The sequence below is a fragment of the Channa argus genome, chromosome 7 (assembly GCF_033026475.1).
Source record: "Channa argus isolate prfri chromosome 7, Channa argus male v1.0, whole genome shotgun sequence".
Lineage (NCBI taxonomy): Eukaryota > Metazoa > Chordata > Actinopteri > Anabantiformes > Channidae > Channa > Channa argus.
The window spans coordinates 26,624,844-26,650,900 of record NC_090203.1 but is presented as its reverse complement, the minus strand read 5'-3'; the positions used below and the strand labels follow the sequence as shown (position 1 = coordinate 26,650,900).

The window sequence follows — 26,057 nt, the reverse complement described above, 5'->3', positions numbered from 1 at the left end:
GCAGGAGACACCTTCCAGACTCATCACACTGTAGCAGTTACTTTACCTGACTCTGTCTATTCTGTAAGATTCCTCTCTGACCTTGTTACCAGCAGGAACAGTTTTTCTTCCTCATCACTTGATCGCTTAGCCTTTTGATTTTTTTCTAAGTTTGCCAGCTCCTTCTGCTGTGATTTTTAATTACTGTAATAAACTTTAACCAACTCTAAACAGCCAAACCTGAATTCTGACCTGGACTTCAGTCACTGCATTTGTTACACTTTCATTTTCATTACTAAAGTTTATGATTTTACAGTCCTTAAGCATTAAACTCTATGAGACGTGATTTGCATGTGACATGCATTCAAATCCAGTTCCTAGCTAGAGCCTTTCTGTGTGGACTTTGCATGTTCTCCCTGTGCTTGCATGGGTTTCCTCCCTCAGTCCAAAGACATGCATTTCAGGTTAATATTGCTATATTGCTTGTAGTTGTGAATGTGAGTGTGAATGATTGTCTGTCTGTGTATGTCTCTCTTTGTTGGCCCTGAGATGGGTAACCGTCTCTTGCCTAATGACAGCTGGGATACACTCCAGTCCCCTGTCTTTCTATGGTTGTTTAACCAATTTTTAGCCCAGTTACTCTCAGGGCATTAATAATACAAAAGCCTCACGTGTGCCTGTCATTGATGTATTGAGAAGAAAGTTGCACTGATTAAAGCTGTTCATCTGGGAGGACTCCAACAAACCTCTGTGCTACAGAATTTAATGTTACATCCTCATTAACGCTGGATGGGCCCAGGGGTGGGCCCCTCAATAGATACTAGCCATGCTGTTCACTATGTTGGCAAATGATAAAGGTGTTGCACTTGTCAGAGGAATTAACAGTTTCTAAAAGAAAATATTCTATCTTCTAATTTCTCCATAGTCTGTCCATGTTTCCTCCGAGCTGTCTTCTGAGTTTACATCGGCAGAGTTAGTTGGATTAGGGGCTAGAGGTCTTCATGCCTTAAAGTCAGTTTTTACACAGATAATGCTATTTACAGTCCAAATTACAATACAAGTGCACAGCCCGATTACTTTACATATACCATACAAAATATGTCATTTGTGTGTCAGCCTTAGTGTCCAGCCCAGTTGCCTTATTGTGTTCTGAAAATGTAAGATATTGAAGGCCAAATGGCCTTGTCCTTGGAATTCTGACTTTTGTATCGTGGGCCCACTGTTGTGAGGACATTTTTGCTGGTTTGAGGAATAAGAATTAGGCAGCGATGGCCCAAATTAATTTGGAGGATGTGTATCAATTTTAACACTGCAGCCGAGAGTGACAATTCTGTGAATGTAATATGATTTAAACACAGCGAGTGACTGAGTTATTGGAGTTTGTGCAGACACACTCAGCTCACCTGAGACACTCCACTACAGGTCACAGATCAGAACAATACATTTACTGTCACTTTAAACAGCTTGACGGCTTCTAGAAATTGATGCCAGGACTTAAGAATGTTGGACGTTATCATCATTGAGAGTAAACTAAGGATTATCCATAAGACCTAGTGTCCTGTTGCTTGCAATCATAGGATTATCTAAGAAATCACTTAAGACCTCAGGTAAACAAGATGATGTCAACAAGTTTGGTTTCCCTTGGGATAATTTTCTGAACATTTAAAAGGAAACAGATTCATCTGTGCAGACACAAATATTGTCTAAAGACTAAGGGACAATACAGACATGGCTTTTCTTAGGAGGGAGACATGGCAGGACTTCTAGAAACAAACACATTTTATTGCAAAAGGCTCAAAAAGCATTGCAGGACAGTTAGTAAAGATTTGGTGATAACTACTTCCACAGCAAAGAGAGGCTGTGTCATGATAACCCGAAAGGCTGTTCCCCATCCTGGAGAATACGACTTCAAAACCAGAAAGAAAAAGCAAGACTAAAGTTAAAAGACTAAAGTGTATTATTCAGCTTGGTCCCATAATGTTGTCTAACTAAAATCCAACCAGAAATTAACAAAGAAAAGTAGGCATTCTTGTATTTCCAATTTACATTTGAATTTTTGATAAACGTCATCCATTGTTAATCCTGATAGTAGTTAAATGGCTGAGCATTTGATCTGAGAAGTAAGTAGTAACTAAAAGATGTGAGCCAAATGTAGTAGAGATGTATAAAGTTGTATTATAATTAAAAATTAACTTAATTTTTTTATTTAAGCATTTCTAGTAGCCTAATTATTTGTTTTGCTCTTTTTTTTCAACTATAATAAGAAAATGCACAATTTTTCAGTTTAGTAAATATATTTATATTCTTTTCGCCACTGTTGTGGTTTTGTGTGGTGCTTAGACTCTCTTTACCTCAGGTCACGTGCTTGCAAACAGTCCCGACCCGTGGACCCTCTCCTCCTTTTCCTCAGGGGCAGTGGTGGCTATGTAGACACAGCAGACTGGTTTTAAGTACTGCTACTGTGACTCCTTTTATTCTGCAGCGTATTACAATTATCTCAGGCTGCAGTGCTCAGTCCAGCCACACAATGAAAGTGTTAAACACAACAAACAACATCTTGTGATTTATTATGTTTTAATAATGTATTTAAACGGTGAGCTTTGTCCTGAGGAGGGTGCAAAATTAATGTTTTTGTAAATGTCATAGTGGCGGGAAAGTGTTTGAACTCTTTGGAAAGACATGTTGTTTTGTTTTAATTGGTCATAAAATGTGACCTAATATTTATGTAGCTTACAAGTACAGATGAACACAATGTTCTTAAGCTAAGAAACACAATTATAATCTTTCATCTCTTGAACTGCTGAACACACCCATTTAACATTCAAAGTGCTGGTGTAAAAAGTAAAGTACCTGAAGTTTATTGAAAAGCAACTTGACACTTAATGCTTCTGGGAAAATGTTTTAGGGATTAAAGAAATAAAGCCTGATTTGTTCTGGAGGAACATGCTGAACTATTTATGGCCTAAAAGAAAAACACAAGAAAACATCATTCCAGGTTTGAAGTACTGTTGAGTGAGCATCATGACTTTATCAAGGTGTCCTACAGGATAACAGCAGCATGTACAAATACAAATGTGCAAACTAAAATGTACTAGTAGAAGCACCCAGTGTCATTTCTAATTAAGTAATAGTAAGTAAGTACATAATTTATATTTTACTTGAAATGTTCAAATTAAAAGTACGTGACTATTTTTTTTCTCGTTGTCTCTTTTTGTGGACCAGTGTTGCTTTAGGTTTGGGTGGGACATTAACCAATTAATGATAACAGTCATAAATGATGGGTTGAAGCTGTTTTATGATCTGATGCTTTTTTAAGTTTTTTATCTAAACTCCTCCTGTTGGAGCATCACACAATGACAGCAACAGTCTAACAGCTCTGTCATTTAAAGAATAAAACACTGATAAACGCTACTAAAATGTCCAGAGAGCTCGATACAAGGTGAGGACACACAGAATTAAAGAGCCACAGAAATCCCTTAACAAAGAGCAAACATGAATGTAAAGGTCTGTCCTTATTGTGTAGCATTATTTTGCATTCAAACCTGGTAAACAGTGGATGGTGTAACCCCACAGTGCACTACACACCTGGCTGCTTCCAAAGACTGGACTATAAAAATCACTGCAGTTAATCTCTCTTGTACACAAGGAACATCTACCTTTCTCCTTTCCATCACATCACCCAGCTCTCTCCCCCACGCCAACAAGTTTCCTACTCTCACCTCCACACCCCTCCTCTCCTGCTGCCTCCAAACATGCGTCCACTCTCTCTTTCTCCTCCTCTGCCCAGCGTCAGCATATTTTCCACTGGTACCTGTTGGTTTAAAGTACTGTTGGTAGTGATTGGTAGCTCAGGTCTCCACCAATCGGGTATGGAAGTCTGGTTAATGATCTGTAAATTTAAATATCTACAGGTTTTATGCTGGATGCCCTTCCACACACACACAACCTTCCCCATTTCCCCGTCTGTGCATATCAATCATGTATCAAATCCTTTTTCTTTTTCTTCGGCAAAATTGTGGATCACTAAACACTCTGACACACCACATGTTTTCAGAGCTTTTGTTTAATTACAATACAAGTAGATTTGTGACTGTGCTGATCATATAATGTAAGAAAAAATGAATTAAAACATCAAAAAAACTCAATATGAAAATAAAATATTTCCAAGATTGTTTTTAACATGTGTTTTTACATAACCTACATAAAACATTGAGACATGACCTGCACTGTGCTAAAAATGCAGCATTCTGACCTATATAGCTTTACATAGATTTTCAAAATGAGTGTCCACAAGTGGCTAAGGAAGAAAAAAACAGCAGTACAATGAAATGTGAAGAAAACAGACGCTGTTTCTGTTTATCAGAAAGTATCACAACGCTGCAACTATGATCATTCTTCTTTGTGTTGTCACGACACGCACAGCCCATCACTTAATGTCCTTGATGTCCCAGATAAAAGACAGAGGAAAGTCCATCATCTCTCTGTGGAAGTGCTCTTCAAACTTCTCGTTCTGAGCCACAGTGAAGTGGTTCTTCCAGTCACCGATGGTGCCTTGTGTTCACAGAACAAGAAAGGAGGAAAAGGTTGTTGTCAGTCATCCTCACTCTGGCCTGTAGTCTGGACATTCAATGCATGTCCAACAGTTTCATACAGATAGATTCAATATAGTCACTTGCGTAGAAATACTATACTGTGTACATTTGACAGTGTAGTTTATGACACAGCTAACTGAACCATTTTGTCACTTTCCAGTTGCTTATTAACATGACAGGGACAAAAAGGCTTGGAGGGCAGCCCAGTCTCATTCCAGAGGCCTCAAAAAGCACCAGTATGTCCAGTCACTTTGCGTTACATGACACTTTAGGTACCCGTTTGCGTCAGTGGTCAGCACAAGGAGCTTATACCCCAACAATGAGGTAGTATATTAGGTGAATAAGTTTGCCATGAGTGGACAATTCAACAACACACAGTATATTAATATTTTTAACCTTTTACATCAAGTATTTAGATCAAGTCCTGAAAAATACACTGCGTCAGATACTGTACATTGAATATTAAGGCTAATGCAGGTAAATGGAAGAATGGGATCAGAATCGTTAAGCTACTTGCATGTGACAGGTGTGAATTACTGACAACTCATTAACAGTTGCCCCAAACAAGCTGAAAATGCTATTAAAGATTTCTCCACTAAGTACAACCCCAGTTCAAAAAAAGTTGGGACGATGTGTAAAACATAAATAAAAACTGAATTCAATGATTTGCAAATCCTATCAACCCATATCTTATTCACAATAGAACATAAATTATCATATCAGATGTTGGGTCGTTTTGAGATGTGTTGCTGCCATCAAATTCAAAAGGAGAGATGTTGGAACAGGGGCAACAAAAGGCTAGAAAAGTAATTGCTGCAAAAAACAAAAAAAAAAACAAATGTAGGAGCTTTTGAAAACTAATTAGGTTAATTGGCAGCAGGTCAGTAACATGACTGGGTATAAAAAGGAGTATTTCTTAGAGGAAGGGTCTCTTGAATGTAAAGATGGGCAGAGGTTCACTAATCTGTGACAAAGTGCATCTAAAAATTGTGGAACATTTTCAGAAAAATGACTTCAAAAGACTTTGAAGATCCCACCATCCACCCATCTACAGTATGTAATATCATCAAAAGATTCAGAGAATGAGGAGGAATCTCTGTGAGCAAGGGACAAGGCCAAAGGTCAAAACTGGATGCGTGTGATATTTGGGCCCTCAGTTGGTGAATACAGTTCACTGTGCAATCTACAAATGTAAGTTAAAGCTGTTTCATGCAAAGAAGAAGCCATATGTGAAGACAACCTAGAAACGCTGCCGTGTTCTCTGGGCCAAAGCTCATTTAAAATGGTCTTAGGCAAAATGGAAAACAGTTTGGGGGCCATTAGTGCCTATAATATTGGGCAACTTACACATCTGTAAAGGCACCATCATTCCTGAGAAGTACATAGAGGTTTTAGAGCAACATGTGCTCCCATCCAGACAACTTCTTTTTCAGGGAAGGCCTTACATACTTCAGCAAGACAATGCTAAACCACATGAGGCATCAATCACAACAACTTGGGTTTGCAGGAAAAGAGTCTGGTTGCTGAACTGGCCTGTCTGCAGTCCAGACCATCAATAGAAAACATTTTGCACATCATAAAATGTAAAATCCACTAACAAAGTCCCAGGACTGTTAAGCAGTTGAAATCCTGCAGCAGCCAAGAATGGGACAACAATCCTGTCCTCACTTCGCAGAAATTTACAGACAGTTGTTCAAAGAAGAGGGGATGCTACAAAAGGATAAACATTGTCCTGTTCCAAGATTTTTGAGATGTGTTGCTGCCATCAAATTCAAAATGAGATCATATTTTCCATACAACATTAAAACATCTCAGTTTCAAAATCTGATGTGTTTATGTTCTATTGTGAATAAAATATGGGTAGATGAGATTTGCAAATCATTGCATTCTGTTTGTATTTACATTTTACACCCAACCTTTTTTTAGTTGGGTTCTATTTATGAAAGAAACATGTCAGTGCAAGTTACAGAATGAAATAAATAGAAAAGACTTATGTAGTGAACAACTGTAGTTATCCTTTAATATTCTGTAAATTCTGTAATCATTGGGAAAGTAGTTCAGTAATTGTTTTATGCAAGTATTATGGAGAAGAGCTTTAGATCGTGTACTGTAAACACACAAGATATCATGGTAAATGGTAAATGGTCTGCACTTATATAGCGCTTTTCTACCTATTGGCACTCAAAGCACTTTACACTGCTTCTTATTTACCCATTCACACTCACAATCACACACACATTCATACACTGGTGGGGGAGCTGCTCTGCAGCTGGCCAACACTCACCAGGAGCAACTAAGTTGGGGTTCAGTGTCTTGCTCAAGGACACTTCGACATGTGACCGGAGGAGCCGGGGATTGAACCAACAACTGTGAGATTGGTGGACAACCGCTCTACCTTCCTGCGCCACAGTCGCTAGTCACTAGAGTAGATATCAACAAACCAGCTGCTACTACAGGTCACATCAGCATTGTCTGAGCCGCAAACAGGAAACACACCACAAACTTAAAATCCACCTTTTTATCTTGGCTTGTGAATAAACTGTTTTATGTGCACTATTAATTTATTGTATTTAGTATGTGTAATTTATTTTATCCATTACTTCCCCTTGTGATTTTTCCTATGTTTTTATTCATCATCTATATCTATATCTAATATAGATATAGATATAGACCTGAGACCAGCATTGTTAGCTTATGGACAGTCGGCTTGGTGTGTCCCTGCCCTCACCTTTCCTCATAAATCTTCCCTGGTGGTGGTCGAGCAGGTCACCCGGCACCTGCTCGTAACTGGCCTGAGGGATCTTCCTCATGTTGCTGAAGGTGCTGTGTTTCACAGTGTTGGACAGCTCCTCATCACTGAGCTCTTCACCAAGGAACAAGGAGATCCTCTCCACTGCAGCCTGCAGGTCCTGATGAAAAACCACAGCAGAATAAATGCTCTGAAATTCTATTTTCATATATTTTTGCGGAGTGATACAAGTACAGATTGAAATGATTTCTTACTTGAATCATTTCTTCATAAGTGATGAACAGCATGTTTACATCATCCTTGTGTGAATACCAAGACTTAATGTGCTCAAACCAGCTGCTTGCAAACACTGTAACAAATAATACACAATGTCACTACTCAATTGTTCATCTTGAGCCATAAATGGAACAGGCAACATTGTCTGTGCAAACACATACCACGTCCTTTCAGGAATTTTTCAAAGAAGTCATTAAAATCCTTTGGAGTTTCCAACATTTTTGCCATCTTATGGAAGTGGTAGTAAGATACAAGCACATCTTTGGGATTTCTTGCCACGTAAATCACCTAAAAGAGAGAAAAAGTCTCGATCTGAAAAACAATTGACTTCATTGCGTTTATTGGAGAATTATTTTTATTTTCCCTGTCGGATTTAAAACAGTGTTACGAACAATTTTGCTTCAGTCTGTGTGAAGGTTCAAATCTATTTTTTATTTAATTATTTTTTTGGTCCGGTCACATTTCCACATTTTGTTAGTTTTTGGCACCATCAGCATAGATGGTTTTTCCCACTGCCTTAGGTGGAGGCTGCTGTGTGAACATATGATTAAGGACATTGTACTGTTGTAAATTACAACTCATACAGTATTATCACAGGAGAAGTTACAACTGGTGACTAATACATCGAGAAACACCGGACCTTGCCCTTCTTCTGGCTCAGAGAAGAAGGCATGAAGTGGTACGGCAAATGAGAGACGTTTTTCCTGGGTGATGAAGCCGTTATGAATGACTGTCTGCCACCTTTTATTTCAATCCAGGGGATGAGATCACCATTTGATAAGTTGTTGAGTTTACTGATGGTTGTCACATCTCCCTTTGCCTCAAGCAGCAGCAAGATCTGCTGCATCCAGATAGTCCCTGTAAGACAGAGCAGGCAGCTTAATATCCCCTTTGTACGCTGAGTGTATGATGGCAGTAAATATATCACATTGTTAATGAGTTCTGTCCTTCCTGGACATTAGTCCTTTATTCTCCTTGAGTGCTTCCAGAATAAACACGTCTGGCTGATCAGATGGCACACTGCACGCTACTGAAACCAGTTTGCAAAATAAACAATAGCAGGACGTTACTCTGGAAAAGTTCTTCAAAATGTGATCTAAAAATCACACTGACCTTAAACGCACCACCACTAATGGACACAGAAGACAACAACAACCTGCTCTGAAACTTGCAGCAACAACCCCATTCCTACAACTCATTTGCACAAACCTGACTTTGGGTATGTGACAACAAACACATCGGAGTCTCTGGTCTCGAGGCTGGAAATCTGGTCCACATCATCTAGATCATGAATTCCGTTGATCAACCAGAAGCCTTTGTGTAACACCAGTTCATGGACATGAGGATTGGCGTCATGTAAATCCATGCTGTAGCAATAAAGTTATTCAAATTAAATAAGAGGAGAAGTCAGTGTCACACTCAGAAGTAACATTTATAAAACTGACCTTTACTTTCATATGAGTTCGTCCAAGTGTGACAATCCACGTTGTGGACTTGGTTGCTTGGGCTCCTCTGCCCTGTGATTTAGCTTAAACACACAATCACAAAACTTTTCTTTCAGCTCCACCCCCAGTCTTTGTTCAGTTCCAGCCTGGCCCGCCTGTTGTACTGTGATCTATTACTTTACTACTACTCAAGTTCTTTGTTTGCAGTAACATGTTGTTCTTTAACAGAACTATGATGTCTTCCACAAATTCAGCACTTTACTGCTAACAAAGCATCCAAAGAAGTTCAAGCAACAGTACCATGCAGTAAAAACAAGTTCATGTGTAGGCACATTTTGCCAGTGAATTAACAAAGGACCTAATGATAGTCCTGACAGGGTAAATCCTGATAATCCATGTGAGACACTTTAGTCCTAGATTAAATGGCAGTGTTTCTTCAGAACAATCTTTATGTGTGATGACTCAATTTGGTTATTAGGGGTGACGGTCTTAGGAGGTAAAGCAGTTGTTGGTTTATTTCCCAGCTGCTCCTTTTGCATGTTTAAGTGTCCTTAAGCAAGACACTGAAAGTAAAAACTGAGAATTTATAAACTTGTAAAAGTAGAATTCATAGCAGAGCTGCTGTATTGGATTGCACAGGTGTACAATCAAGTATTGGCCAAAATACAAGTACCTGTCACACTACTGTGCATATTTAACTTTAGTAGGACCCAAAAGAGGAGATGGCAAGGGGAGGTTTGAATGTGAATGATGGTTTATTAACAAAATGCCCAACAACTAATAATAAATTCATGAGGGCAGGAAGACAAACAAAGTAATAACTAGACAAGGAAGAACAGAACATCAACTTAAACACGCTGGAGGGAGAAGGTAAACTAAATTATAACAGTGATGCAAGGGAACTAACTACAAGGAAAAACAAACAAACTAGATATAAAACAGACTGACAGAAGGGGGCAAATAAATAACCAAGCATGCAGGGATTATGAAGGACAAAACCAAAACACTGAAAGAGAATGAAACAAACCTCAGACCAAAACATAAGGGGAGATAGTCCAAACTTGGGAATCAGGCTGAGCACTGGGAGAACACATAACGGGGAGAGTGATGTCCAAAGGTACTGACCATCCATAGAAATGTTCAGGGTTTAGGGAGGAGGAAATGAGAGATGATCTGTAGGGGGACAGTGGGGAGAGCTGGGTATAAATACATGGGGGCAAAGGTGAAAACAATCAGGGTTAACGAGAAAAAAGAAGCTAAAGAAACTAACTGGGAAGTGGTGTTAAGGGACTACAAAATAAAAGCCAGGAGCAGGAAGTAAAACTAACAAAAACTGTAGTCCAAGAACCGGCAATGTGACAGTACCACTTTCTTTCACGCAAGTTAATGTACAGAAGTACTCAACTAGAAAATTGATTGATAAAAACTAAGATCAGAGTTCACTGTTGGTACAGGTGGAACTGATTTGAACACTTTCTGTCCTGACAGGTAATTAGCCCACAGTGATGCATCACCCTTTATTAGTTCATAATGTTTTTGTAAACACAAGATCATATTTGTAATGTAAAAGGAAGATATATTAATGTTGGCTGATTGGTGTACAAATCTCTAGAACAGCCTTCTTCCACCTACGGAACATTGCCAAAATTAGGAGCATCCTGTCTCAAAGTGATGCCGAAAAACTGGTCCATGCATTTGTTACTTCTAGGTTGGACTACTGTAATTCCCTACTTTCAGGATGCCCCACTAACTCCCTAAAGAGCCTGCAATTGATCCAAAATGCTGCAGCAAGAGTGCTGACTGGAACTAGCAAGAGAGATCATATTTCACCTTCACTAGCTTCTCTCCATTGGCTTCCCATTAAATGTAGAATAGAATTTAAAACCCTGCTTCTTACATATAAAGCTCTGAATGGTCAGGCTCCATCATATTTAGAAGACCTCATAGCACCATATCATCCCAGTAGACCACTTTGCTCTCAGAATGCAGGCCTACTTGTGGTTCCCAGAATTTCCAAAGGTAGAATGGGAGGTAGAGCCTTTAGTTATCAAGCTCCTCTCTTGTGGAACCAGCTCCCAGTTCAGATTCTGGAAGCAGACACCCTCTCTACTTTTGAGTCTAGGCTTAAGACCTTCCTCTTTAATAAAGCATATAGTTAGTTATAGTTATGCTGCTATAGGCTTAGACTGCTGGGGGACCCACCCCCCGATGCACTGAGCTCCTTTCCTCCTCTTGACCATCTCTCCTCTCACCCCGCAATTGTCACCACTGTATGTCATTAACACTGTGTGTTTTCTCACGTAGTTGTCTTTCTCTTTCTCTGTCTCCCTCTGTCTGTCCCTTTCTGCAGGTGTCCCCGGCTTTGAAGCTGTGTGTTTTCCAGCGTGCTGCTACTGGTCCAACCAATCTGCCCGATGTTTTGTTGTTGCTCTGTTCTTTTCTCTTTTCACTTTCCACTCACCCCAACCGGTCGAGGCAGATGGCCGTCCACCCTGAGCCTGGTTCTGCTGGAGGTTTCTTCCGTTAAAGGGAGTTTTTCCTCTCCATTTTTGCCTATTGCTTGCTCCAGGGGGAATTGTTGGGTTCTCTCTATGCATCTTTATAGTCTTGACTTTATTCTGTAAAGTGCCTCGAGATGACTTTGTTGTGAATTGGCGCTTTTTAAATATACCAAAATATAAATATACCAAAAATTCTAGACTTTTGCTCATAGTTTCAAGTCTGTAGAACCCGCTGACAGAAATAAGTACAAATGGATATATCTGTTCTGGAAACTTGACGCTTCACATGGTGCTACACCTACTGCTGTCTGTGTGTCCCAGGCAGAATTTATTTGATTCACACAAACATTTGAACATACATACACAAAAATACAGTAAAAACCTATATATATTATTTCATTACGTTTTGTTACTTGTTACATACCTGTACATGTGCAGCTTTTATTAGTGTTTAGTTGGTTAAGCTCGATTTTTATACAGTATGAGAAAGACTAATTTCTGTGTGCTTGGAATAAACTTTGAGACAGTGACTAAAGTCTGATGCAACTTTTTATCACAAAAAGTCCCCAATACAAAGACAAGTCAATCAACAGGCATCCACTATGGAAGCCAAGATTGGCCATGGACCCAATTTTGTAATAACAGAATAAATATCTTGTCATTTTGGGAATACAATTTAGATTTTCTTGTGATATCGAGGCAATTTTCTGGAAATGTGTTTTCTCACAATTAACAAGTTCATTTATTAAACCCAAAATGAATATCTAGGGCCTCTTTAGATCACAGCTAATTTGTGTACGAAAATGTGATCGTGCTGTGGTTCACCAGTTAATATTTGTGATTTCCCACCACTATGTTGATATTTTACTGCAGTGGTTATAGAGGTTCCGATTTACAGCTATGACCTTTCATGCATTTGAATAACTGACCTCACGTTGAAGGAGATTCTGTGTCATGGACTTTTTCTTGTATAGCTCTGCTGATAGGTAGTTTTCAGTAAACTTCTCAGGATTGTCTGGAGTATTCTGTGTCTTTAATGCTGAAACAATTATAATAACCAGTAAATCAATGATAGAAAATATTGATCAAAAGCAGTTTTACAGATTACAGCATGTCCACTGTGAGGACGCGGCTGTTCAGTTTTAACGACAGAACTTTTTTTTCTCGCATTTTCGAGCCTATTAATAAGCTTTTTATGTTGAGTTTTCTTTATGAGTTTCTTTATAGCAATGCTCAAACCTGCAGGTGGCAAGTCTGATTCAGACACATCTCCGGACATAGTGTTAATACATGACAGCCAGACTCACAGACACAACATGGTGGTTTTTTTTCTATATTTTTTTTGTATTGGCAGGGTGCCTTTTGAAATAATAGCGTTTTTTTGTACAGTACGTTCAAATAGACATGAAGGACTTGCAAATTAATCTAATCTATTCATGTATCTGTTCTAAAATTATGTGGTATAAATAGGATCTATATTAAAAAAACTATCTCATTTGTTTGCAAAACACAGTGAGAACCATGAACAATTAAGGATCTGGGTGAACATAACTGAGCAACAAAAATGGAAATTTTCTGCCAGTAAACTTTGATAATGGATGAGGTTTCCTGACAGTGTGGTGCTCTTAACATGCCCCCACTATCCGAAGTTCACTACAGTGAAAGACAGGCCTCCTGTTGGAATTATCAAGTCCTTTTTTCCAACATAAACAACAGTTTTTGTTCTTTTTATAGTTGATTTGTGAAATATGACGGCCCTCCATCTTTTATTAACGCATTGTCCTCTATACCCACATGCAAATCCCGTCTTCAAGCCTGCTTTACAAGTTCTGTATATTGTCTAAAAATATACTGTTAGTATACCAGGTTTAAACTTGGATTTAGTTTTCTTTATTTTAATACTTTTTTGCAATTATAATAAGACACAAAGTTGTAGCCTATTTATCGAGCTGGTTTGCTAAAGAAGAACATTTACTTTGACTGGCCATGTGGTCGACCATAGGTTGTGTTTTAGAGAAGCTGAGCAGAGTCCAGCCTAATTATGCAGACATTTCAAAATGAAAATAGGTCAGCACAAATATCCTCCTGATACTAAACTCTGTACTGTACTATATTCATGTTCCTGGACAGCTTTGTTTCATGATCACCATGTGTGTAGCCATTGGCCAGATTGGGGTCATTTTTCATCAACCAATCTTTGTCCCTATAAAACACCTACCTCGACCGATGAAGGGAATTGACCAGAGCAGTCCTGATTTGTCATCTGGGACAAAATTCTTTTCCATCGGGCTGCTGCTGTATGCAATTGGTTAATTGACCACCTACAATTTACAGTACTGGACCTGCCACCATACTTGGCATTTCTAAATCTCAATGAAGAATTCACTTCAAGGACAACTGTGGCACAGGAAGGTAGAGCGGTTGTCCACCAATCTCGCAGTTGTTGGTTCAATCCCCGGCTCCTCTGGTAACATGTCGAAGTGTCTTTGAGCAAGACACTGAACCCCAACTTAGTTGCTCCCGGTGAGTGTTGCTCCCCCATCACTGTATGAGTGTGTGTGATTGTGAATGGGTGAATAAAAAGCAGTGTAAAGTGTTTGAGTGCCGATAGGTAGTAAAGCGCTATTTAAGTGCAGCTCATTTACCATTTACTTCAGCATGGTGTCAGAAGGTGTATGACCCCAACTTTTAAAGTTGATGGAAGCAGCCTTAGGTGATATTAAGGTGGGAGCATGCTTGGGCTGGATACATTATTCCAGACAGTACTCCCCCTCTGTGTACTCATAGGAAACATGGCTTGTGATGCTGTGGTTGGAGTTGCTGTGGCTAGATGCACGTAGACAAGCTGCAGCTTAATTGTCCTTTAGCTCACGGTAACAAAGCTTTGCTAACCTACTCTATGTTTTGTATGTAGAATAATTGTTCAACAAACATGTTTGAAAAAGAAAAATAAACCATAAATTAAGTGCTTATGGGCTTTTCTTACGTCAGCCAGGCTCAAAATTATACATATAGGTTTAAAACTACACATATGCCGACCTAGATTTTTAATCTAGTTTTCCAGAAGTTCTTAATTTGCAAATCCCAAGCTTCCTAATTTCTTGTTAGTGATTATGATGGGCTACAGCTGGTGGCTTCTCTGTGCCAACATACAGTAAACAATGTTTGACACTCATCGTATGTAAAACTATCCTTTCATCCTAAGCAAAATGAATAAAAGCTATTGGCCATTGCCATGTCTATGATGATTGTTAACAGTCTTGAGATGCTATAATTTAGTGATATAAAAATACAATTAAACTGAACTGAATAGCTGCTAAAAACAATATATGAAAAACATCTGATATTTGATTGTGTTTGCCTCACACTGCAAAGATCTTTATTTTCAGTTGGGACTTTCTTGTTGGGCTCTGTAAGGACAGTCTGGGTAGGTCTGCTCCATTTCCCTTCTTGCACATTAACCATTAAATGCTAATTTCAAATAAACAGAATGAAGAGCACATAGTTTATTTGAAACTTAAAAAACATTGTAATTCACTTAAAAACAACTGACTATATTAAATATGTCTGGGTAGTTAAAAAAAAACATGCATGTTCACATTAAAAAATAGAAAGCAGTGTGTCTCATTCATGGAATCCTTTCAGCACACAATTTCTTGGAGTTCAAGATGCTGATCTGTAAAGATAAGACAAAAATAAATCCCACTTTACTGTAAACTACAGTGGGGTTTTCTAGCTAAGCATTTAAAAGGCCCCAAACACACACTTGATTCACTGATAGCTCACCTCTTTGTCTTCAGCAGATAAAACACCCTGAACTGCCACAACCTGGTACTGTTTGTGCTTCAGATTGTAGTGGAACTTCCTGACATTACGGATGGCTGTGGAAATATCCTTGCTCAGCAGTTTCCTAGTGTCTGACACTGAGGACCCAGGATCCAGAACCAGGAGGCATAGGCGCCCATTTTTCTTCTGCTCCAAGCCCACTATAGAGCGACTGTGACCTGCAGGACGGACAGGATGAAGAGTGCTGGACATTAACACTCTATTTTCCAACCTCAATTTTGTGGATGGAGGTCATAGCAAATCAATTCATACATTTATCAAATGTGGTGTCTGGTGTAGGATAAGCTATTAGAACAGTTATCTGTATAGTCTGTATTTAGTCTGTCAGAAGACTTTTATTAACTCATAAACATAATTTCTTGCAAAAGTTTGCAACCCCCTTTTTTTGAAATGTTCCCATCCTTAAAATATTAGATGTTCCCATCCATCCATCCATCCATCCATCCATCCATCCATCCATGGTAAATGGCTACTTATATAGCGCTTTACACTGTTGATTCCCGATGCCATGCAAGGTGTTCAACAAGTACAGTAGCTGCGATCGGGGATCGAACTACTGATCCTGTGGTCAGGGGACGACTGCCTTACCAACGAAGCTACTGTTCAAGTACCAATTCAGTCAAATTCAGTTCACTTCCAGCAGTCTGTGTTGCTTTGTACCTTGGTGCTGCAGATAAAGTGGTGGCAGTGAGGTCTGGAGGACTCGGGGCGGCAGTTTGCCACTCCTGCTGGACTGACAGAAATACTGCTTTACCCTTTCAAACAGCTGGGGGTGGGTGTCACCTGGGCCTGTTGGCTGGTGGAAGTCAATGATATGAGCACTGTAAACACAGAGCCTGAGTTAGTGCTACATTTAACACTTATGTGGTCAAATGTGATAACATTTCACCCTTGTTCTAGAAGGCACACGTTCATGACGTGATGATGGTGCCCAGTCATGTCAGTGTGCTGCTATATAGGAGTATTGTTGGAATGTAAGAGAAAAGAAAAACAAGATCAACACTAAAGCTATTAGCTAGAGTGACATGTTCACTATTTAAAGTTCAAGAACTGCGAATTTACAGAGTTGCAATGCTCAGCAATCACCTCACACAGCCTATTAACAAGTACTAGTTGGAGGTTCTGTATAGATTCACAGTATAGTGCTGTATCCCCCCACAGTTCCCCATAATTCTTAACAATAAAGCACATCAAAAGAAAATGAGTAAAACAAACAATAAAGAAAAACCAAACAAAAAACACACTGGTTCCGGAAATATCCGACGGACATTATTTTAAATTCTTTTTGGAAACCATGGACGCCCTGTCCTGCAGACTAAAGGGTAGAGGGACCATCCAACTTGTTATTAGTGGACAGTTCAAAAGCCTGCATCGCTGATGGAAGGCCTTGCCTATTTCAACAAGCCAATGCTAAAACACATACTGCATCAATCACAACAACATGGGTTTGCAGGAGAAGAGTCCAGGTACTGAACTGGCCTGCCTGCAGTCCAGACCTTTCACCAATAGAAAACATTTGGCACATCATAAAATTAAAAATCCAGCAACAAAAGCAAGGACTGTTGAGCAGCTAGAATCCTGCATTAGACAAGAATGGGACAATATTCGTCTCCTTGAACTCCAGCAACTGGTCTCCTCACTTTCCAAATGCTTACAGTTGGACAGTTGTTAAAAGATGACGTGATGCTACACAATGATAAACATCACCCTGTTCCAATATTTTTCCAGATGTGTTGCTGCCATTGAATTCAAAATGAGCTAATATTTCCATGAAATGATAAAATGTGACAGTTTCAACATCTGATATGTTCTTTTTTTGTTTTGTTCTGTATTTGTCCTTTCGGCTTATCCTGCGAGTTCAGGGTCACCACACCAGATCATTTGGCTGCATGTTGATTTTTCTACCTGGCATGGGACTGGCAATGCACAGCTGGTGATGGAGATGGGCTGCTGCGGGGCGATACGCAAACCTTCGACCCTAAGGTCGGTAGGTGGCCAATTTACCAAAATACGGGTTAATGAAATTTGCAAATCATTGAATTTTGTTTTTATTTATGTTTTATACATTGTCCCAACTTCTTTGGAATTGGGGTTGTATAATAGAGGGACATATTAAAGATGCCTTGTCTAATAAACTTGCAATGCATTTTTAAAGCTTCAACCAGTGATGATTTTACACAGTCACTCCTCCAGGTTGACTCTTCGTGTTACAAAATGTAGCCTAAGGGTTTAGCATAATGCTGCTGTTTGTGTAGTGATACCGGATTCCCAAAGTAGTAAGGAGGACATAGATCTCTGTGGCTCCAATCCAGGCTCGTGTTCCCTGCAGCCGCTGGTTAAAGTGGGATGCTCCTTGTGGATCCAACCCTTCTTTCCAAGCTCCCTCAATCATACGCTGCACCTGAGGGATACTAGGCACTGACTTCTCTGGAGGATGGGAGTGTCAATGGAAAGAAAATTTAAATTAGTTCTCAGTTTAAAGTTACTTATCTTTCATTTTAGATCATTTTCTATTAAATACATTCAGATGCACATTTTTGCACTATGCTTTTCTAGTTCTAAATTTCTACTTGCTTATTAAAAAAATCCCTGCAAATCACTGAAGGTCAAGGAGACATACTGTACTGATCCATACAACAAGTATAGTACCAAAAAACAGATCATGGGCTTTGTAGCATGGTATAGCGATCAAAGAATGTGACCTTCGACAACTACTTTTAGAGACTAAAGTATGGAAGCTTTTCTCCAAAGTGACTAAGCAGCATACACTAGAAACAACTTGGGGGTTCAGTGTCTTGCTCTGGGACACTTTGACTTGTAGCCAGGAGGACAGGGAGTTGAAACGCTGTGGTTCGTGGACAACTGCTCTAACAACTGAGCTACAGCCGCCCCAACTACTGGATCTTGCTGAGACACAAGCTGTTCATCTTTAAAATCGAAGTGGAGTTATTCTTGTGTAAAGGATAATGTGCCCACTTCATCATGTCGTCATCGTATCATCCAAAAGCGAATCACGTATCACATATACATAATTATACAGTGTGACTGTTCACCTTGTAAAAAAGAAGAATACATGTCTATTCTTTGTAGAGAGGAAAGGAGCATCTGGAAGTTTCTGTATCCGCAGCCCCAGCCTTTATCTCCTGGTGAGGAGCAGTAGTGGTCGGTGTCAGCACTGAGCCATACATGGACACAGTCTCTGCATTCAGCCTGGTAATATTCATATAACGCTCTGGTCACACCTACACAGAGAGATATACACATTTGAAATTTAGAGTTAAGCTTGTTTATACAACTAAATAAATTACCTTTTAAACACAAAGGTTCATAATAATTTTTAGCTCCATTTTAACCCAAACTAATAGGATTCCTACTATCTCCATTCTTATTTTTACTAACCATCAACTGGATAATGAAAACAACAACTGACAAACAGCAATCCAGTGGACTTTGTAGTTTGTAGACACAGCTGAACGATCAATAGTGCAAAACTACTGTCCTGCACGTACCATCAAATGCGGGATAAGCCACCTCATTACACATGTCACTGATCATGCGGATGACGTATTTACGAGTATAATTGACAGCTTCTCTCTGCCCCAAGAACATCTAATGCTAATCGGCAAACTAAAATTAGAATAGCTAACAACTTGTTTTTCTGATCCAGTGAGCTATAAAATATTAGAAACTGGGTAGCAAGTCGCTGGGATACATTGTGAATAGATCAATGGCTTTCGGCTTGTCCCTTCAGGGGTCCCTACAGCAGAATGTGTTTCGCATGTTGATTTGGCATGAATTTTTACACCAGATGCCCTTCGAGCCGCAACCCTCCCATTTTATCCGGCTCGGGTCCGATACCAGGGTGGCCCTTGTAGGCTGGCCACGGGGCAATGCCTGGTGGGGTGGGATTCGAACACGTAGCCTTCTGGATCCCAACTCAATGCTGAAAATACTGAGTCTAAAAGCCACAGTCCTTAGCTTCCTGGCATGGTCTACACATTTTTAACAGGGCAGAAGACAGGACTTTTTCAGATCAATTTAAAAGCCTCCTTTATCCATTATGCAACCAGCTCTGATGAGTGTTTCAGGTCATTGTAATGCTGGAACACATAAGTGTGTCCAATTTTCAAATATCCAGCATATAGGAGGAGGAAATCAACTCATTCATTCATTATCTGATTTACTTTGTGCAATACACCAGGTCCACCAGCAGAAGAGCAAACCCACAGCATGATGCTACCAAGCACTGCTTTATTGGATGAGGTGGGAATTGAAGGGTTCTAGACATCTGAACTGAAAACACAGTCTATAGCCTGTTTCAGACATTAACTCTAGAGACCATCAGTAGGATCCTGACATGTCCTTACATGTAGAAATAGCCGTTGAAGCAAGCCAGTGTTTTAAGGATGTAGCTTTATAGATTAATCACCCAATATTTACATTTTACAATAAAGAAAATGGTTAATTTCCTCTGTCCGCGCTAATATTATAGCATTTTTCTGTAATACAGCAAATAATGTGTATCAGTATGTGACTACATGCCAGTGTTTAATGTTTACATGCTCAGAAGCTCAGGTCTTCAGCTTACCATCACTAGTTACAACATAAAAAAACCTTGTAACCACAGTAGACAGTGAAAAATGTGGCTTCACTTTATAGAGACAATATTCCAACATTGCATGTTGGAAGCGAATTAGCTGCAATTCAGGCTGCCCATTGAATCTGATCAAATATTTTAAGCATCACAGGGTCGAACTTAAAAAGCTGGACAGTGTTGCAGTCCATTACACCTATTCAGGACTGTCTCCTCACCCCAAGACAGTTTCAGATCCATCTTACAGAAATGATCGGTAAACTTCACATAATGTGTGTGAACAAACAAAGGCAATTCTGCAAAATTAACCACTAAGTGACAACTCTCAAGCTTCTTTTTTCTATGCAGTGTTTGGTGTCACAGCAAGTTGCTCCCACAAACTCAAATGATTGCAGCTGTTTGGCAGCAGCTGATCAGCTGATCTTTGTCTGAAAAGTAAGTAGTAACTACACTTTTTGAATCAATGCAGTGAGGTAAAAAGTACAATATTTTCCAACAAAGTGTGGAGGAAAAGTATGACCAACGCAAACTGAAAATACTTAAAACACAAAATTCCACAGTAATCATCAACTGACCATGCACCCGTGTATACATACTGTTTGGTCATGTGAAATGACACTATGGAGCACCAGACACCCAAGCTTCAGGAACTAAGATCTAAGTGTCCTCCTGTAACTCAACATAGTTTTAGCTTTAGCATGGAGTTGGTGACAGAGACAGTGATAACTGTGGCTGACTAAACATACTCAAACACTGTATTGGTTTAAACCAGCAGGCTGTGTCTGTTTGCTTCTGCACTGTTATGGATGAGGACATGCACAGACATACCCTGAGTTCTGGTTCTGCCATCATCAACACCTGAGGCCAAAGACTCCATCAGCTCAGCCCTCTTACAGTGAAAATCTGCAGGGGCCATGAGGCCCCTGGCCACAGCTCTCTCCATGGTCCTCTCCATTTGTCTGCAGTAGCCGCCTCTGCCATCCAGACCAAACTGCCTCTGTAAAGTCAACATACATGTCAGGTCGAAAGGCTAAAAGTACTTTAGCCCAAGTGGGTCACATCCTGTGTTGTGTATAGCTTTTCGCCTAATCATATTACATACTCATAATTTGGTCCTAGTTTGGTTTGAAAGAAAATGGTCTCTAGCTACAGACTACTTGCCAAGTGTCGGGCAAAAAATTCTTATAGTGATACATATTAGCTCCTACCTGTAAAACTCGGAGTAAAAGCAATTTATCAAGATTTTTAGGAAATGACTTCTATTTCAATATGTAGGGGAGCTCAGAAGATGTCCTGATGTAACTGAGTAGGAGTTATCATTGTAGTTAGGGTACGGCAGAGATGTGCAGGGCTTTGCCCTCATATCTTCTGGTATTGTTCCTGGTGGAAATATTTGCAGATACTGTAGAAACTTTTAATAACCAATCATATGCATAAATAGCACTGAAGCTTCTATTAAGACCAGGTTGAAACATCCCAAACTAATACTTTAAGAGCATTGATCCATTTTGTGTAAACTCTTAAGGAACTGTAATTCTCATATAAATAGTACAAAAGGTGTACTGGGCCAGGAGGACAATAACAGTACGTTAATTTTACCTAAACCATAAAACTTTCTTCCAAAACCGCAGCACTGTCTTAAGAATTATGGTCTGCACAATGAGTGTTCTGCAGTATAGAATCCAGACCTGTAGCTTCTTGAATCCCTCTCTCTCCTGGTGGGCTTCCTCTTGCCTCTTTCTCTGCTCCTCCTCCTGTTGAAGCTGTCTGGCCAGCTTCAGGTCTGAGTCAGGGCTCGCTGCACCAACAAAGGTAGAGCACACATTAAGCTGAGTGTGTGTCACATAAAGGTACTTGTTAAAACACAAAAAGGTGCCCACCTGCTTTGTAATCTAAATGCAGTTCCACATGTTCCTGCAGAGTGAAACTGTCACTGCAGATGACAGAGCACACTGGACACTCAAATGTCTTATCACCTGCAAAACATGAAAGTCTACATACAGTAACTTATTCATTATTTGGGGAATTTTTGTCAATGCTACGCCTGTAATTATTTATTTGCCTTAAGTCATATTTTGTCATTTTGTGGACAGTTGGGGAAATGTGACAACTAAGTCTTTTCTCTGCTTAGTTATTGGTGTTACTAAGACACTTTTTTTTTTTTTGGTCCTTTCAGCTTATCCCATGAGTTCAGGGTCGCCACAGCGGCCTTTCCTGACGCAACCCTCCCCAATTTTGACCGGGTTTGGACAGGTAGAAATTGGGGAGGGTTGCACTTATAGTGCATGAATTTGTGTGTATCATTGTATATTTCTGTGACCCCCTGAAAAAGTCAATATATGCCTCAAATGGAGTGGAATTCGGATTAGTGGTCCCTAAGTGGGTAAAGGCAAAGGGCAATGTATTGTAAGCGAGACTACACTGAAGGGCTTAGGCTTTACCAGTGTGACAGGAATGTGATTACATTAATTTTTAAATTCAGAATGACAGAATTCTGTCTCTAGGGCGCGACTGTAGCTCAGTTGGTAAGGCAGTCATCCACGGACCACAGGGTCAGGGGTTCTATACCCTTTTCCCCAAGTGTCTAAGTGTCTCTGGACAAGACACTGAACCCCTAACAGCCCATTCCCATCCCCAGTGTGGGTTGCATCAGGAAGGGCATCCGGCGCAAAAACTGTGCCAAATCAACATGCAGACAATGATTCGCTGTGGCGACACTGAACTCACAGAAAAGGCCTGATAAAAAACGGAATATTGTCTCTATAAAGAAATATCTGAATAGGTTTATCTCTATTTAATTTCAGTCTACATACTGAGTGGCAGGACCTTAACAAGACACCAACCAGGCTAGCAGGTTTATGAAGATGTCAACCTAATATTGTCAACTTCAAAAAGACTAATAATATACAGGTTTCTCCCTCTTAATATAGCATGATAGCATTTTCATACCTGGGGATGATGCAAATGTCAGCTTTTCATAACTACCATGATACACATTAAAATAAAAAGTGATGGTGCTAAAGAAACATTAGGCTAATTTTTATTAGTTTCATTGACATTACCCATGAGCGTTGGCTGTTTGTTGTTCATTTTATTGTCTATATGAGATTGTTGAAAATTATAAATTTAAAAAAGTTATCTTTAGTATTTTAGTTTTACATCAACATGGATTGAAAGGCTACTGTCACACAAAGTTGCTCCTTGTCTGAAATTGTCCTGACTTGAACAATATGTCCTCAAAGCAGGTCTGTGTCACAAAACTAATAATTCAAATGAACTCTACCAATTCTGCCAAGAAGAGTGTTCAAATATCTCACCAGGTTTTTGATGGCTACTAAAAGTGTCTGCTAAAGATGAACCCTGTTAAAACATATTTAACCAAATGCTAAGTGTGCTGTATGTGTAGTTTTGACCCTGTATGTATAAATCTGATCCTGTGTTTCCAAGGTCAGAAAAAGCCCAGGTAAATTAAACCCTAAATTCCTGGGGGCTTTGTTTATTAAACATGTATGCTGTGCAGGTGGAGGTGTGATGATTACAACTGGTGGCAGAGTGACTAAGCTTTGTATTCTGTACATAGTAACAATACATATCTTACAGGTAGAAGATGGACCTTCTGCGGAGTGTTGTTCCTGCAAATGCAATTCAACATGCTCCTGCAGCACGAAACAGCTGCTACAGACCAGGGCACACATGGGGCAGGGGTACAGCTTCTCTGTAACATATATAGCACAATTCAGGTCCAAGCTGACTTCAGTTTTGAAAGAAAGTTTAAAAATTGCAGTCACCTTTCCTTGGTGAAGAGAGACGCTTCTGTTTGACTTTGTTGTGCTTTGATTCAATACCATCACTGTCCTCGTCAAAGGGCCTAACAGTTGATGAACGCTCTTTTTCATGTGTATGTATAGGTTTGGGTCGCACTGGGTCTGTGGTAATGTCAGAAGCACTGGTGGATGTTTTTTCACCAATTGTATCACAACTGTATATAGCTGAGCAAGACTGAGATGTCTGGGACTCTTCCCTTTCAGTTGTAACAGTGTTTGTTTCAGCAGCATAGCTGGACTTGGATGAAATTTGAGCTGGACCCTGTTCCCTAGGCTGCTTCTCTGGATGTGCGGAGCTGATGTGGAAACACAGTTCATCATAGGACACTCCAGACAGGGAACACAGTGGGCAGTCCATGTCCTTTTCTAGATGGCTGAGAAGAAGATGTGACTTCATGTCCTCCTCCAGCAAGATCTCCTCACCACAGATCTCACAGGTCAGCATGTCTGCAGAGTACAGACACAGACAAGTTACAAACACTTTCCTAGATAATTATTTCTTTGAATGACACAGGGCTAACACATTTTGCTGACTTCATTTTGCATGAAGTACTAAATATAAAAAAACACTTTAAAAAGGTACAGGTACTGCACCTGGGCCTTAAATTTGAGATGCAGTAAGTCCAGCTTCTTGTGTGCACTGATAGGGATCATGTGGTACCATAGAGAAATGGCTGATGAGGTTTCTTCTTACTAAATGTTGGCTTCTCAACCTGTCATTAGGCAGAAATAATGGTTCACAAAGCTTGCATTAGATGTATGGGTAAACACACTTCCTGTCCTCTATCCCTAACAACCAAAGTAGGATCTAAGGGAAACTGTTCTTATGCTTGTCAGTAGTTTTTCCTACTGGCTGTTGTCCAGACCTTCACAGTGCGACTGAAACAAGATTGAAGCTCTTGCTTTTGAAAAGAAGCAGCTGACTCCAAAGTGTGTTTTGTATGTGACAAGTCTTAGAAATTGGCATAAGGTCAAATAAAACTCTAAATGTTTAAAGAAATAAAGCACATGAATGAGCCAAATGATAAACAGATGGTGAGATGGTCTGAACATCAAGGCAGTTTCCAGCCTTAGCGAATTACAGCAAGTTTAATTCCACACACATATCAGTACTAGAGAGAGGGACACAATAGGTTTTAAAGTGATTCTCGCTGGATGGGTGTATTAATCATTCTGTTACAATAAAACTATGAAAACCACAAAAAAAAGGTTAATTATGATTAAGAAATATCTGGACAAACTTTGAACAGGTGTAACGCTGATTCTATGTCAGATTTCAAAATGACCACCATGATATGTGTGTAACATTAAGATTCTTATCCAAATTATGGCAATATTAGGCGTCTGACCAGCAGGTGTCACCATGTTCATCGTTAAGCGCTTCGAAAATCAACAGTTTTCAAGTGTTTCGTGTAATTTGCATTTACATTGAATGTAATATTCCTTACGTTCTTCAGAAACATTAGTTTACTCAGTTACTAACGTTATAATACCTCTGGGCTCTTTGTGCCTGCGATGAAAGTGTCATTACCCCATGTAATGTTAACCTAACGTTAGCAAGACTCTTACTCAATGCACACTATGCACTTTACGCTAATGTTGATGTATTTTGCCATTTTGCTATTGTTGTCAGTCTGCCACATATTTGTCTCACTTCTACTCACGGTCAACAACATAAATTCGTTTTCAGCACAAAAGTAGAAGTATGTTTTTGCTTTCCTTTCTTCAGCATCGAAACCTCGCCGGCAAATGTTAAGATGCCGCCATAAATAAATACAACTTCCGGTCCAAAGCTTTATTGAAGTCTCAAATGATTGACGGTCAAAATGTTTGCTTGTAGTTAAATTGTTGCCTGAGTTTTGTTTTTGAGATACTATAGATGCAATGTGGCATCATGACCTATTACAAAACCATGTTAAGCCTACATGATGGTCAATTAGTGAGTTAAGAGATTGTTGTTATAGAACTTCAGTTCTCACACGAGGTCAAGGAAAACACACATTGAAGAACTAAAAATGACCTAAAAGTACGACGATTGTGCTTTAAATACAGCTTTGCGCCACACTAATATGCAAACACGACCTGGTTAATAAATTATATTTTCTTTTTGTGTTCTGGTTTGCCTGCCAGTAAATAATGAGACGATCTCTACTCGACACTTTATTTTTTTAAGAATAAATGCACAGTTTCCGGCTTAACACCGGCTAATTGACGCGTACACTGTGTAGAAACCGACAGCTGGCGGAAGTGG

General features: G+C 39.6%; 2 protein-coding genes across 8 annotated transcripts; both read right to left on the bottom strand.

Moving 5' to 3' along the window:
• Window positions 1-4,024: 4,024 nt before the first annotated feature.
• LOC137131069 (amine sulfotransferase-like) lies at window positions 4,025-9,198 on the bottom strand. Of its 2 annotated transcripts, none has more exons than XM_067511879.1 (7): window positions 9,042-9,198; window positions 8,806-8,963; window positions 8,237-8,454; window positions 7,758-7,884; window positions 7,575-7,669; window positions 7,300-7,480; window positions 4,025-4,530 (listed from the first exon to the last, which is right to left on the bottom strand). In XM_067511879.1, exons 2-7 carry the CDS (start codon window positions 8,960-8,962, stop codon window positions 4,406-4,408), a joined length of 903 nt encoding a protein of 300 aa, XP_067367980.1. In that variant the 5' UTR covers window position 8,963; window positions 9,042-9,198; the 3' UTR covers window positions 4,025-4,405. The 2 variants fall into 2 exon arrangements, with proteins under 2 accessions (XP_067367980.1, XP_067367981.1); XM_067511880.1 differs by having other exon boundaries at window positions 9,048-9,149.
• Window positions 9,199-15,033: 5,835 nt separating this feature from the next.
• zufsp (zinc finger containing ubiquitin peptidase 1) lies at window positions 15,034-25,600 on the bottom strand. 6 transcript variants are annotated; one of them, XM_067511315.1, is made up of 12 exons: window positions 25,471-25,600; window positions 24,401-24,519; window positions 23,771-24,253; window positions 23,581-23,697; window positions 21,863-21,958; window positions 21,671-21,780; window positions 20,811-20,979; window positions 18,442-18,630; window positions 17,650-17,815; window positions 16,049-16,209; window positions 15,329-15,546; window positions 15,034-15,218 (listed from the first exon to the last, which is right to left on the bottom strand). In XM_067511315.1, exons 3-12 carry the CDS (start codon window positions 24,249-24,251, stop codon window positions 15,171-15,173), a joined length of 1,755 nt encoding a protein of 584 aa, XP_067367416.1. In that variant the 5' UTR covers window positions 24,252-24,253; window positions 24,401-24,519; window positions 25,471-25,600; the 3' UTR covers window positions 15,034-15,170. The 6 variants fall into 6 exon arrangements, 5 of the variants coding, with proteins under 5 accessions (XP_067367416.1, XP_067367417.1, XP_067367415.1 ...); XM_067511316.1 differs by having other exon boundaries at window positions 25,461-25,587; XM_067511314.1 differs by having other exon boundaries at window positions 25,300-25,571.
• Window positions 25,601-26,057: the final 457 nt, after the last annotated feature.